The 15,620-nt window shown below is 49.2% G+C and overlaps 1 protein-coding gene across 2 annotated transcripts in view; it reads right to left on the bottom strand.

Annotated features, from left to right (window-relative positions):
• The window catches only part of VASH2 (vasohibin 2), a 38,813-nt gene that overhangs the window by 6,856 nt on the left and 16,337 nt on the right, over positions 1 to 15,620 (bottom strand). For both annotated transcript variants that reach the window (XM_027809180.2, XM_055725522.1), the window contains exons 4-6: positions 12,704 to 12,778; positions 2,919 to 3,300; positions 943 to 1,058 (exon numbers count right to left, since the gene is read on the bottom strand). In XM_027809180.2, the coding sequence (XP_027664981.1) occupies positions 943 to 1,058; positions 2,919 to 3,300; positions 12,704 to 12,778 (573 nt within the window). The remainder of the gene's footprint in view (positions 1 to 942; positions 1,059 to 2,918; positions 3,301 to 12,703; positions 12,779 to 15,620) is intronic.

Here is a 15,620-nt window from a genome sequence, read left to right as displayed (position 1 = left end):
GTAGTCTGGGAGCCTATTTAAAAAGCAATGATCATAAATATGTGACTAATCTGGGTTACGTATAGACTTTCACAGTTGTCAGTTTCCTGGCATGAAGCAGTATAGCTAAAACTCAACTCTTCCACATCTAAGGTTATGGGAGCCTGAATTGCCAGTGGCTGTAAAAGGCCTGTGATCTGGAAGCTCAGTTTTATCCATGTAGAGATACTGCATGCAGTTAGTCCATCCTCCCCTGCACAGTTAAAGAAAAACTATTGGCTACGATGCACAAGGAAAGTGGTCTGAGTTTTTTTTAAGTTGATTAAAGTTGAAATCACAGTGCAAGTGATGTTTCCGCTTTGGCAAGAAGAGAAAAGATTTACTTTTTCACCATCACTGTAAGTCAGACAGTCCATAGCCAAAACCACTCCATCAGAACAGCTCCATACGAAGGCTCATCACAGAGAATCCAATGTCCACCCCAGTGGCCGTGACAGCAGGGCACCCCACCACCGACAGCAGATACATCCTCCTGGTTTTAATACCTATGTCTGAACACCTTCAAATGCGATCAAACTACTTTCCCTCTTGAACAGGTTCCCTGCACGCCAGGCTAGGTTCGTTTCTCGAAAAAGCAGACTGTATGAAGACTGGAAAAAAAGAAAAGGCAAAACCCAACACTTTCACTTTCACAGTCACCCAACACCTGGTAGAACTGAACCAAGCAAAGGCGTCGGGTCATCCAAGGACACTGCACAGAGGGGCCATCGGGCAGCAGCAAGCACAGCAATGCCAGGACATCAGCAGTACTGGCAGCTTCTGGAGCCTCTCCGGTAACTGAGATACCTGGTGCAGTTTTCCTATACGTGCCAGTGAGCACATATAAAACTTTTGTACAGCATAAAATAATATGTCATCACCCTCCATCTCTGACCCGTCAGCAAGGGCAGCAGCAATACTCACGATTTGTCTCTTCTGCACGCCCGTCTCTGAGGGCTGGCTTGTCTTCGGCGAGGGGACAACGACTTACCCCGTGATCTCTCTTTCATCGGAGAATGGGCACTTGAGGGTTTCAGAATCTGCGAGAGATGGGGGAGGGAAGGAAAAGGCGGTCAATAAAGGCAATGGTTCAATGAAAAAATAAAAGGGCCTCATACTGTAACGGAGACAGCACACAAAGAGCCTTCAGTCTCTTGGGGCTTATTCAAACCCTGCCCAGGTTAAGAGGAACCCAAAGCTGTAATCATGTGATAGCTGTTCAGGGGCCTCCTGCAAAAATTAGTTGGTGTCACCAATTCAGTTCCCAGCTAAATACTGAAAAACAGGCCTCATCCACAGCCTTCTTCAGAGCTGGCAACAGCAAGGGATAAGAAAACCAGCTCTGAGCCTCAGCTGAAGGAACCTCACGCAGCCGAAAGGCCCTCTCCAGTTTTCCTCTCCACAAACAGATGCGATCTTCTCCCAGGCTAACAGTAAAAATCTCTGACAGCGGGACTTTTCAGTAAGTCTCCAGCCTGCCTTCATCCCCCAGGCCCTCCAAACCTCATCGGGCACAATGCCCACACTCCAGCCTGTTCTTAAGACCTGATCCTCCAAAGTCAGCTCCCTCACAATGGGAGCCCCCTGAATCAAGTGGCCCAAACTCTGCATTAACTCAAGGGAAGGGTCAGATGCAGGGCCTTCAGCCTTCAAGGGTTCAGGGCTGTGGTCCTGGCCTTGAGGCCCTTACAAGGATGGGACCCAGTGTCACAGCTCAGCACACACAGAGCTGGTCTGTCTATCAGAACTATGTTCAGTGAGTCATCTGTCCACACAGACTTCAACTAGAGCCAGCTTCAACCTGTTTCCTTTCTACATGGTTTTAAAAGTGTGTGAATAGAGAAGGGGGGGGGGGGGGGGGGGGGGCAAACACCAAAAAACAACTTCATACATTTGTAATCAAGCACATGTGCTTAAGGCGACAGTATGGTACAAAACTTGGCTGGGCAGAAGGGGTGGCAGCAGGACATAAGGGCTACAATGCCACTGGTGACACCCCCAGATCAGGGCAAGGGGACAGGTGCCTCTGCCAAAAAGGCACGCGGCTGCTACGTAGAAGCCATTCCTCAGCAGGGCAGGGAATGGGAACCCAGAATAACTTGACACGATGCCGCATGCCTCTCCACGAGAGCCAGCCCCATACTTAGCAACACACCTGCTCTGCTCCCATTGCCAGCGGCAGGCTGGAAAGGCACCAAATCCCCTTCCACCGTGACCGCAACCAGCTCCCCACCCACGCCAGCCCCAGAGGCATGGTCAGGGACACCCCTTGTCCCCAAGGGCAGCCAAACCCTCCAGCCCCCTGGCAGCCTGCCCTGTCTCCCCATGGTTTCCCTCTGGGCTCTTCAGTCCAACCAACCCGAGGGGAAGGAGCAGCCTGTCAGGGACTTGCTTTCCTCACCTTTCCCATGTAATCTACTTTGATTTAGCTGAGAGTGGTGGACATCAGGCAGCGCAGGGCGAGCCCACTGGCATGCCCTGCAAGGAGAAGCAGCCACTGACATGGGTGTCCCACGGCACCCCTTGCAGCTCAGGTGCAAAGAGCAGAGATCCCTCCCTGCAACCAGCTCGCCCACCCCACCAGCTTCAGCCCCAGCCATCCTAGTTCTGAAAAACAAACCGGGCAATAGCTCCTTGGTGTCCGGGGACAAGTATGAGTTCAAGCATTTTCCAGCCCGAAGTGGAGACCCTTGAACTAAAAAATAGCTATAAGGGCTTGAAAACACACCAGGCTCTGTGGGAAAACCATAGAGGCAGATGTAAGCACACCCCCAGCCCATCTGATACCACCTTAATCTCAGGCTGGGGTCAGCCTGCTGACATGAAGCAAGACCAATCTCTGCAGGATGGGACAAGGCACCCCCAACCTCCGAGTCCACCACCCAGATGTGCAGACCTACCTTCATCCTCATATCCCTGGCAAACTTCTCCAGCTCCTTCCTGACTTCCGTGCGCATCATTTTGGATATATTGAGGACCAGCTGTTTCCACTCAATAGGCTGAAAGCTGTGCGGCTCATGCGGGACATATAATCCAATTTTTACTTTTTTCACTGAATGCAAGTACTTTTTATAGGAGTCTTCAAATTCAAAGATGAGGTCGCTCAGAGTTCGGTAAGTTAGAGGTTTGTCCATCAGATCTGATCGTCTGCTCATGCCCAATGAGCCATACCGGCCGTTGCAGTAAATCCCGAGCACCACGTGATGAAAATAATTCCCTGAGAAGTGGGTTTTAAAGCTGATGGGGAATCGTTCCACAGAGGGTTGCCCGTTCGTTAAGTATCTGGTGTGCACCGTGTCAAGACAACAACAGTGCTGGGAAGGGAACACATACAATCACATCTGTAAGACATCATTAGCAACTGGGGTTTTTTTAACTGCCAGGCCATGTGCTTTTTTGCAAGCACAAATTTATTCTCGCTGTGCCCCAGAAACAGTCAATGCTGCCAAAACCCATTTCACCACTTGGAGAATAAGATGCAATGGTTCAGGCAGGAAAGGCCCTGACTCTTAACCACACTTGGGGGGAAGGAAAAAACCCAACACAACAGTGTTGGGGCCAGAGGAGAGACCACCCTCCCCAGATCTGTGGGAACTCCCCCATTTCATACCAACATCAAACACCCATGCTTCCAAAATGGAACAGCGTTCCCACCATTTCATGCTGGAGCTTGGTATGACTCAGGTATCGATCCTCACTTTCCCACTTCTTCAACCAGTACAAAAAATCTGAATGTATTCCTCTCCAGGATGACAGTCTGTCTTTCCATCTGCAAACTGGTCCTCAGCATGCCCACTCCTCAAACAAGAGGAGTTTTTGTGTGCTACCCTTGTAACACGTTGCTGAGATGAACAAAGTAAAACTCCCAGATGGATAATTAATTAGACAAGCACAGAGACACGGTCAGAACAAATGCTTTTGCTTTTAAAAGCAAAACACGTCCCCTGAATCACTGCTGGCCATTTCAAATAGACCACGTGCAGAGGCTAGGTCCTAGCTCCGTAACAGCATCACTGAGATGATTCTGAGAGCTGATCTCAGAAGGGAACTATGTGTGTGTCCCAGGTCACCTCGGGAGGCTGCTGGTCTGTGCCATGGGGAGGAGAGGCTGAGATTCCCTCACACAAGTGGTTTTGCGTCAGTGACTACGTTGCATGTGGCTCCCTGCTGCTAATCCCTGGACAGCTGAAACCCAACCTGGCTCCACATGCTGACGGCTGGCCCCTGGGACAGCAGGTGCCCTTCGCTTCTGCAGCCGAGACCCCCACCCATGCCTGGGGAATGGAGAAGGGAAGACCAGAAAAGGCTGCAGCAAGACGCTCCAGCTCACGGTTACTCCAGCCAGAGGCACCTGCTGTAATCCTAGAGCCATCCCTGGAGGCAGACACAGTCAAGGCAGTCGGTCAGGGCTGTGCCACTACAAAATACACCAGCCCAAGGAGCAGCACTGCCAGGACAGCATCAAGGCAGCCTGAAGAATGGAGGAGTGGCACTGGCTACTGCTGGAGCTGCAGGAACCGGCTCAGACCAGGGTCCTGCTCTGAGGATCTCCAGCATCCCCTCCTCCCCCTACCCTGTGCCCAAGAAGGGTCTTTAACAGCAGTGAAACAAGAGGCACTGCACAGCTGAGATGCCCTGGGATGTTATTGCGGCTGGTCTGCCTCCCTTGTCTGCGTAGCACGGCTGCCCGACAGCTGCTGGGAAACAGAGAACACAAAAAGCCTTTGTACCAACGGTGTAAAACACAATTTGTGCTTGATTCTGGTTCTGCCCAGCCTGACACCCCACCTCACCACCAGTGCAACTCCCCAGGATGCTGACCTCCTGCCTGCACCCTGCATTTCACCTCTTCTCTCTACAGGGGTGCAGAAAAAGTATACAATGACTGTCATCTGTCTTGCAAGCATTTTCTCAAGTGGATGTTTCACCCACCTGATGTTTGTTGAATTTCACGTATTCAAACTTTTGCCCTCCAGGCGAATGCAGAAACCAACTAGTAAAAGATTCGTGAACTGCCCAGAATATGAGGTCAAGAGCAATGAGTTAAACCTCTGTACAAAAAAACCCAAACACGCAAGAAAAATACGTTGGCAAAAATCTTTCGTAACAGCCGCAGGGAAGCTTTTCGGTTCAATGTCAAACATATTTAACTGTATTCAGTGCTAGATGTCATCCGCTTTAGCAGTCTGGAGAAAACGTATTAGAGGGTATACGAACAGACAACGCTATGGACCCAGCTCCTGGTGCACTTCAGTATCTGTATGACAGTAAGTCTGGACGAGCGTGCGGAACAGAGCGCAGACCTCCCTGCCACGCACACAACCCCCTGCCCAGCCAAGCCTACATGCACCCACCTCTGCCCACCTGCTGCCCCACCTACATCAAACACAAACACCCTGCAGCAACTGTCAAAGCTCACCCTGATATCAACTACACCAACAAGGGCCAGAAATAGCTTTATTGCCTTCGGTGGTCTCGCTGGATCACTGCTGCATTAGGACTAGCTTCTCCAAGAGAAACCCCACACCATCTGTAGAATTAAAAGAGTATAAATACACTGCAAGGTCAGAATGGAGCCCAGCACCATTATATCAACTGGAAAACTCAGCCCACAGTCACCTCATTTAAAAGGTCACCTTGCTCCAGGCCTTAAAAGGAGCATCCTGCGTACATCAAAGTCATGTTACAAGACAGATTCTTGCAGAAGCCCATTGTATTTATCATTCTGTGTAACTGAAAAAGCAGTATCTTTTATTAACACCTATGAAGCTTTCAAACATCACCACTATTTTTCCCCCTTATTATGAAAGGGTTTTCTCTCTGCTCCCCGAGTGCCTTTCTATTAAGTCCATACAAAGCTTTGGTGGCCACCTGCCACACATATACACTTCTGCCATGAGGGTCTTGGAGAAGTTGTAATTTAATCTCATTAAATACTAGGTAGGAGTAAAAGAATCTTTTGAGGACAGAAATTACCCACCATCAAATAACCCAGCAACAACCGCTGTGGAAATTAACCTTTAGGTACAGGTTGCTTCTACTGAGCGACTAGTTAATGAAAGTCTCCACCCGAGATGAAATACACAGCAAATGCGCTGGAAAGGCACGTCAGATCTTCCCCTCCATCCATGCATCATTATTATTTCTTTTCCTTTCTGCTCTGCCCAAGGAGAGCTGTATTGTGGCAAACAAAAGGCAACGACACAGCAATGCCGCAGCTGTAATCACACTTTTGAGCTGGGACTGTAACTACAGCATGGAGAGTCGGGGAGTAAATTATGCGCCACAATAGAGAAGCAGTGCAGAGTAGGAGAGGGCAAAAGCAGCTGTAACAAAAGCTCGGTGGCCTCCCGATCCCAGATCTTAGTGTAAATCAAAGGAGCAGAAAAACTGCACTGAGGGATGCTGATCTTGGATATCATACAAGAGGGACAATGCTAATCTTCTGACTGGCCACCTCTTGCCCCAGTATCCCTCCTCTTCCCCCACACCCAGGAAATGCACAAGGACAATACCCAGAGCTTCACCAGGGTCTCACGGGAATGGGCTGGTACGACACGTCCCCAGCCCTCAGAGATTCCCAGACTCTGCCCACCCTGACTCTCAGCTCTTCTGCAGCCTCATACTAGTCCTTCAACCTCAATTTCTTCCACCCCAGAGACACTAGTGCCTGCCAGCCAGGGCTGTGTGTTAGGCAACTGATGAATTCTGCTCCCTTACCCCAGCAGGCTTTTCAAAGAGACCAGTCTGAGTCAAAGGACTGTGAGAAGAACTGGGCCCAAAGCTTACAACATGCTTTGGGGGTGACATGCCATTAGGGTAACCCAGTATGGCTCTGCTACAGATATCTCTTATGTCTGGGGCCCCCAACATAAGAAGGACATGGACCTGTTGGAGTGAGTCCAGAGGAGACCACAAAGATGCTCAGAGGGCTGGAGCACCTCTCCTGTGAAGACAGGCTGAGACAATTGAGGTTGTTCAGCCTGGAGAAGAGAAGGCTCCCAGGAGACCTTTCAGCAGCCTGCCAGTGCCTAAAGGGGCCTACAGAAAAGCTGGAGAGGGACTTTTTACAAGGGCATGTCGCGATAGGACAAAGGGGAATGGCTTTAAACTGAAAGAGGGTAGGTTTAGATTAGCTATCACGAAGAAATTCTTCACTATGAGGGTGGTGAGGCACTGGAACAGCTGCCCAGAGCAGCTGTGGATGCCCCATCCCTGGAGGTGTTCAGGCCCAGGTTGGATGGGGCTTTGAGCAACCTGGTCTAGTGGAAGGTGCCCCTGCCCGTGGGTTGGAACTAGATGGTCTTTAAGGTTCCTTCCAACCCAAACCATTCTATGATTCTAACAAGTAGGCTTCCTCGAGCACACCAACACTGCTAGCAGCCTGCAGAAAGGGCCAGACTTCCCATGCCAGCATGCAGCTCCTATGAATCTGCAAGTCAACACAAGCACACCATCCTCCAAGCCACAGGTTGTTCTACTTCCTTAGGCCCATTGCCTTCACCACCCAGGCTCAGGCATAACCTAGCTTGCGTATTTGGGAGACACTCAGACCCCAGACTCAAATACAAGCAAGACTTGGGACACAAAACCTGCACTCTGGCCACCACATCTTCCTGGGCAGCGGGAAAACTTAGTAGCAGCATTAGTCAGTTCAAAAGAAAAGGGGAAGATTAGTTAAAATGTCAGCTGAGTCAGCCCCTTAGTTTTAAAACTCTGGAGCAGAAAGCATCTGCATGGGTTAAGTTTGCACGCTCACACAATGACTCAATCAGCGCCCTTCTGTGGCTTGAGGATGGTTGCCGGTTGTTTTGGTGTTTTTTTTCCCTCCACCTCCTGGTGAATTCTAATATCAAAAAAATCCTACAAAGAAGTCCCGGCATCTTCCCCTCCCCCCTAGTACATACCCTCCCCTGCACAGGTGCCCCCACTGCAGAGCACAGAGCAGTTCCCAGCCAGAAGACAGAGACCTGAAGCCCTTCACCTTGTCTACTTTCAGCAGCAACTTTTAGAAAAATTTCGCATTCTCTCTTACTTTTTTGTTTTTCTCTCTTCTTGATAAATAATCAGAGCAGGATCTTTCCATGTGCCAGCACTGTGGCTCCAGACTTCGAACATTTCTGGAAATGGGTCTTAGCAGCTGACAGCACCCACCAGACGGCAGCTGGCTCCCCATGGCTAGGTGAGCTTGGGTTACTTGCCACCAGCAGTTTTCCCACCACTGCTAGGAACTGTAGCCAACTGTTGAGGAGGTGAGGGGACATGCTGTGAGGACCTCAGCCCACCTGCATCTAAACCAGCTTCAACGTGATTTTAGTGGGAGGGGGGGCAAACCCTGGTGCATTTGCCAAGCTGACAGACAGCAACTGTGCAAGGGGTGCACGAGCCGCGGGCGAGGAGACAAGCACTGTGTCCCCTCTCTGCAGCACCAACATGAACCCAGACCCACAGAGACCCCCTAGGGGGAGGGGACACAGTGAGACCCTCCTCCTCAGAGCTCCGGAGGTTAAAAAAGCCCCAATATAAGACAGTGCACCAAGGCCCTGCAGAGCCCACAGCAGCCTGAAACAAAGCAAGACATGCTCACATTTCAGATGCAAGTGCCAGCACCAATTGTTTGACCAGACCAGCCTGCCAATGCTGACACCCAAGCAGATCTAAGCACCCAGCTGTCCCAGTGCCCAGACTTGCAAGTGCTTCTCCTCCGGCTGCAGGAAGACCCAGCATCACTCCTGACACCTTCTGGTGTCTCTGCTACAAGTCCCACTCTGCCTTGCAAACCAAAGACAAAAGAGGGAAAGCCAGGTGAACCTGGTATTAGGCAAATGAATGCCCAATGCACTGCTTGTGCTAATCAATTTGTTATTTATTAGCCTGAAATTCTCCCTTATTTAACTCGGACAAGATGACACTGCAGTGCTTCATGTCTTAGAGCCCAGCAAGGGTGTTTTTTTGCTGAAGTCTCTGTACTCATCTTGACCAAAATCACAGGGTGTCTCATCCTCTCCTCTCTTGCCACTTGCAAAGGCTAGGGGAGTGTGAGCAGGCACCCCGAGCCATCACAGCAAGCTGTGCCACATAGCACAAGCAAGCTGGAGGGGACGAGAGCAGTCTGCAAGGAGGCAGTTTTATTTACACTAGCTCGGAGTGAGGAGGTGGAGCTGGAGGAAAATAAACCTCACACTTCAAAAGTGTCAGATAAGGCTTCAGGAAAAACAGAAGAGCTATTTTTCTGAGCAACCAAGCAACTGCTCATAACGTCAGAGGGCCTCCAACCACCAGCAGCAAACACACAGAGAAATTTCCAACCACAGCCTGGAGTCAGATGGCATTTCCCACAGGCTCCAGGAGTGCCAAGATCCCAGGCTTGGAACTGCGAGGTAGAATGCTACCAAGCTCACATCAGGCTGTCTTCTGCCAGGAGAGCCTCAGTTCGCCCCGGCAGCTCCAGTGTCCACAAAGGAACAGCTCGAGCAGCCGGCTCTGCCTCTCAAAGCAGGACTGCCCAGCCAGCATCCTTCATTTTGAGGTGCCTGTCCTCCAGTGCCCAGCTGCAGTCCAAGCCAACTAGCTTAAGATCAGATTGTGACAGAGGAAGCAATTAAAAGCTCTCTCCTGGCTCTTCCCAGGTATAGAGGGGCTGCAGGTATTCAGCAGGACCCTACTTGGCCATATTTCAGTTAGTGAGTGGGTCGAGCTCTGGACAAGCATGCAGGAGGCAAAAAGGGGCACTGTGGGGACATCAATAGCCTGCAACGACTGCAAGAAAATCTTCCCCTTACTGAAAACACTCACTTCCAGCCCATGGATGTACCTGCTAGGCAGGAGGAGAAGAATGGGCCCAGGCCTCCAACAGAGATAAACATCCACTGATTAAAATGTGCAGAAGGTATAGTGCAGAAGCCATTCAATAATTTCTCCCTCCTGAGGCACTTCTGCTCTCCTCTTCCTCATGTAATAATATATTGGACAGGGGAAGGTCTAATACACTGCATGGGCCTGACAGTTACCTCACGTGAACCAGGAGAGGCACACTGAAGGCAACAGGAGCGAGTTATGTTCACCCAACAGACACACTCTGCAAGACTCCCTGAGGATGGATGCACCATGCCACTCCCCTCTCTCCTGTCTGATATTTTGCTCTTCCCATTGTGAATACAGTACGGATGAAAATCCCTTGGCACTTTTTGGTTTGCTATTCTTTCTTGAGCACAAGTCATTTGGATTCTTGCTCAGAAAGAATGGGTTAAACGCACCATTACTCAGCTGATTTGCAAGAGAACTGAGAAATACCCTGGGGAAGATGGCAGGAGGAATGTCTCCAGTTAGGCTCTGACTTGAGATGCGCAGCCAGTTCAGACAGCTACACAGAGAAGAAGAGCCATGCAGAATGCTGCAAAATAATATTGGAAGATCTATACGAGCTTTCAGTCATCTCACTGCAGCTGCTCCCTTGGTGCATGCAGACAGGGCTGTTCAGTATTTTAACTCATTGCCCTATAAAAATGCTTCAAGATCTACCGCGAAGGCAATTATGTAGAACTTAATTCTGCACCAAGAAGGATTACAGAAGTGTTTTATAATAAGTCACATAGCAAGAGGCAATTGCATCAGCCAGCAAGCAGTACAATTAAAATGATACCTTGCTAAGCTGCTCTGTGCAAGCCGGCCTTTGAATGAAGGCTCATGACAAGGGGCTGCTGTAGGGGCTGCGCTCTTCTCGGTATCCAAGCAACGTGGCAAAGCCTGCCAGCACACAAATTACAAGCAGTACCTTATTTCCGGAGACAGAGATGGAAACGAGAGGCTAACACAGACACGCAGAGGGATGCTTAGCTCAGGTGTATGGGAAGAGGTTGGTTTGACACTTGGGAGAGGGTAAACCGCATCTCTCATCTAGTAACCACCTGACCTTGGAAAGCAAGTCACAGCTGCTGGCTTCACCACGTATGCATCCAGAGGGCAATGCTGAAGACCAAAATGTCACAGCTGAGAAAAATCAGCAAACTTCCCCACGTGGTTTACAAAGATGCCTCCTGAAACTCACATGGTGCACATGCAGCACAGCACCAAGAGGTTCTGCACAGGCACAAGGTTTGTACCAGCCACTTTCAAAGCACACTTATTCAGACAGCCTATCCACCCCGCACTGCTACACCCTGTGTGCCCACAAGCAAAAAACTCAGGGAAAGTATAAACCATAGTTTTCAAATATTTTGATTCTCGCACTTCTTAAATTAAAAAAAAAATAAAAATGAGCAAAAGTCAGGTTTGAGCCAGGCAGAAAAAACCCTCTTTCCAAATGAAAATAAAAGTCAAATCTTTCAGATCAGCAAGAATACTTTCAGGTTATCCTGGTCATCTGTACGCCACCAATCACCCTCTGCTTGTGTGGTATGTGGAATAATCAGTTCAGTGCTAGAAATGCAGCACTAGAAGCCACACTGACTCTGCAAAGCAGCAGCAATTCCATCTGGGGATTATTTCCCCCATCCCTTTTGTCCCCAAATAGTTTCGACACAACCCTGACACAAGGGCAAGCACAACAGATCCACTGACATAATTTCTGTTTCCGGGAGGGCATCAGTTTGAGTCTTTTGCCAGCACCAAGCCCCCATGACCCCCATCCCTCTAGCTGCATGCAGACCCTGCCAGCATTGTCAGCCAGAGCCACCATCCACACTGAGACCTGAAGCCCATCCCTGGTGCACTGGGAGCCAAGCACAGCCACCAACAGCACCTGGCGCACACTCCGCAGACCTCTGAGCTCAGCACGGACTGCATCCAGCAACAAGCCTCACACACCACATGTTTGCTCAGCCCACATCCCCTCCTCACCCCTACAGCAACCACCCCTTCTCGTGAGCCAACCCTGGGCACTACCTGCCCAGCTCTGCCAGCTCCTCTCCCGCGAGAGGGGGCAGCAGCAGCAAGCAAAACGCCACAGAGACATGCCAGAAGCTGGTCTGCTTCGGGGTTTATTTTGGGTTGGCTTTTTGTTTTGTTTTAAATCAATTTTTTTCAGTTGTGGTAAAACGTACCCAGCATACAATTATTCCTGTAACCCTGCCTTGCTCTCCTCTGGTGTTTTAGGGTTGATTTACCAGTGACAGCACAAGAGGGTCAAGAAGCAAGTCTGTCTCTGAATGAATATATTCTTGTGTTTTTTCTAAGACTGAATAAGAAGCAAGCACTATGTTAAGGTAAAGCTTAAGTGCTCAACCGCGATAGACATTCCTGCACAAAGCACAGCTGTGGGCCGAGAGACCAAGACTAAGATGACTTTGCCATGTAAACATTAGACAAACACAGGACAGAGCAGTGTTCCTCAGGTGCTACCAAGCTCTGACAATAACTGGCAGAGAAATACTAAAGAAGACAACAAGGACTGTGTAGACAGCTACTCATCTGGACACGTTGGGTCAGATCCTGACATTACACAGATTACCAGGGCAGGAGGCAAAGTCAGCACGACCAGAGCATGACACCCGTGAACTGGGCACCCAGCATTCAAACTCCTGCTGACAGGCCCTAGGCGATTCAGCAACTTGTTCATCACTACCATGGCAGTTCCCCGAGCTGCTGGCACTCACCTTTGGCTGTGACCATCTCAGACACCATCTGGGAAGGGCAATATAGTAAATGGCGCTGCAGTGGAAAAAGTCGCAGGCATGTGAAAGGATACATCCCCAGGATAACTGCTTCAAGGCATTTGATAGGTAAAGACTCCCTGGTCATTTCTTTTGCTGTCTCCATTAACCTAGGACAGAAATAAAAAAGTTTTCAGTCCTTTCAGTTGGAGCAGCTGACAGGAATCAGAGCCCTCTCCCACACGGAGAGCCAGGTGTGTCTGGTTCTTAACTCAGCAAGCACTTGTGAACTTGATTGTCCTCTTCAGCAACTTGCCAGAGCCCTGTTGACTTCTGGAGGATGACTGGAAGAAAAAGCAAAACAAAACCACACAAAAAGGTGTCCGGCATCCCAGTGCCTTCCAGCCTCTGAAAATGGGTTGGAGGAATGCAGTCCTTGCAGCAACTCCATGAGAATCACTTCAGACTGTAACACAAAGCCCTGCTGAGCTACAAAAGCTGGCAATCATGCAAGCTCCTACAGCAGGACCTAGTTTAGCTTATTTTCAAGAGAACCTGGCTCTCCTGTGGAAAAAACAGTGAAGAGACGATGGTTACATGATGGCCCCCTGGAAGTTACAAATGCCTCTGTGAGCCTATAGCTATAGGTGCAGACTAGAATGTAATGCCTTCTTACCAAGGCTTGTTCTGCAGAAAGCTCTACTAACACAGGCACTCTACACCACTGCAAGCTGAGCTATCATCTTGCTGCTGCTCCCCACCTCGTGCACACTGGAGAAGTGGTAAAAAACATAGGATTCTTCTGTGGGAGTACAGGAAACTATGCATGCCCAGGATCTTGCAAATTCACAGAGTTTAGTTACAATTTGGACTCTGTCTTTGGAGTGGAGTTATGCGACAGGGACAACACCGTGATAAGAAACAAGCAACCTGATCTCAGCTCAGCTGAGAAAGCTGTGATGCCAGACTGATGCCACACCATCAACCAACTAGGTACCCTATCCCCTTCCCCAAGCAGATCCTAAAATCCTGGAGAGTTAAAAAGAAACAAAAAATGCTGAAAGGAGACTAAAAAAAGGCCAGAAGAGTCATACCCAATGACACATACACACACAAAAAAAGCTAAAAACCAAACCAAAGGATGACATCTATTTTGAAGTCTTCTCTATCCGTATCTTTTACCTGAGAAGTGCTTTGTAAACAGATGCCTGCACTAAGCATATACAACATTAAACAATAAAAGTATTTGTGTTAGAGAAGATTATGAAAATATCCATCTGAAACCATTCGAGTCTCTTTTTCCCACTTTCTAATTCACCCACCTCATACATTTTAAACCTCGACTGAGGCGATACAGCTTCCACCGCTATTACAGCCTGTCACAGCCGTTCCATGTCCCATTTATCCAAGTTAGAAATTATCTTTTCATTTGTAAACAACCGCCCTTTACACTCTGCCTGCAATACAGAAGACAAATTAGAGTTAGCCAGCCTCCTACATGCTCACAATCAGCCACAGAAACCCCACTGCTGGAAGCACAGAGCGAGGGTGAGGGCACACAATGGGGCCCCTTCATCCCCCACAGTAGCTCCTCAGTGCTGGTCACAGCAGTAGCTGCTGCAAAGCCCCGTCTCCGTCCAGGGAAGTATTACACGTGGACAATGCATAGGAGGTATCCATGAACAAAACGATCCACTGAATTGCCTATCTTCTAACTCCAGGGGAGTTAAAAGTCACAGCTGATTATGAATGTGCAGCAGAAGTGGGAAAAAGCTCAAGTTGTAAAGCTATTTAGCTTGAAGCCATGGTTACATGCCTGGTTAACATGGTCTGAGGGACAGAGACAGCATCTCCTGCTCAGGTCTACACCTGTGCTGACCCTGCTGCCAGCAGGCAAACTCAGTGCTTCATCACCCCATGCAGCATCAGTTGTCCTAACATCTGCTTTTATAGGCTCACTGCTGTCATGATTTCAAGGTGTTGTCAGCATGGAGATAGCATTAATGGCTCCACGGCCAGGAGGGTAATTGGCCTAAATGAGCACTCATATTACTACCGACTTATCTGTCACAGCAACACTCATTCTATTTAATACTAAGTTGTATTTAACATGCACTCTGTTTGCAAGCCACATACACGCTGGTTCTGAAACACAGCTCTCCAGCACACTATATGGTTATTAAGACAGATTTAAATCAAATGGGAAAGGCATTTCACTTGCTTAAAAATGTGTGACCCACTAGTGCACAGGTAGCACAGCTGTCCCTGCTGAGGCTAGTGGCAGCCCTCCCTTCCCTTTATATGGCATCGCTGGGCTCTGAAGGGACCCCGGGAAGCCCTCCTGTCCCACCTCCTGCTCAAGGCACCCAGGTCTAGGAGCTGTAGCAGGTGCTCAGAGCCCACCCAGGACCTTGCAGCTCAGAGACAGCCATGGCCTCTGGACCATGACAGTGATGAGGGTCTGTGCAAGGGGAGTATTGGTCAGGAGGCATCACCAATAATCAGCAAATGAGCATCCATCTGCACCCAGCGAGCAGGTCATGCCCTTGCACACATCCATCCCTAGACTCCTGGGGAAGACTCTGCAAGCAGTTTGCTTTTTCCTCTGTGTTTACAGCACAGACCACTGGGTTTACACAGATGACCCAGTTCAATAGCCACTGAGAGTTTTTCTTCTGCTTTTAACCAGCTTGAGACAAAGCATGGGCTTAAACCTTGTGTTTGCATTGGAAGCAAAGCCTTTGGAGAATCCCCGAGCCACCGCTCTGCCCAAGGCAGCATAAGCCAAATCTAAATCACTCCTCACAGATAATTTTCCAACCTACTTTTAACTGGTTTCTCAAAGGCTTGGGAACCCACCAGTTAATCTACCCTATACTTAACCTTGCATCTAAGAAGGTCCCCTAATGTTTAAACTAAATCTTTCACTTCTTGCAATTTAAATCAGAAGCTATTTCTGCTATCCACAGTGGGCATGGAGAGCATTTATTATCACTCCTCTTGCAACAGACA

The sequence above is a fragment of the Falco cherrug genome, chromosome 13 (assembly GCF_023634085.1).
Source record: "Falco cherrug isolate bFalChe1 chromosome 13, bFalChe1.pri, whole genome shotgun sequence".
NCBI classification, from domain to species: Eukaryota; Metazoa; Chordata; class Aves; order Falconiformes; family Falconidae; genus Falco; species Falco cherrug.
This window is presented reverse-complemented; position numbering and strand designations above follow the sequence as displayed.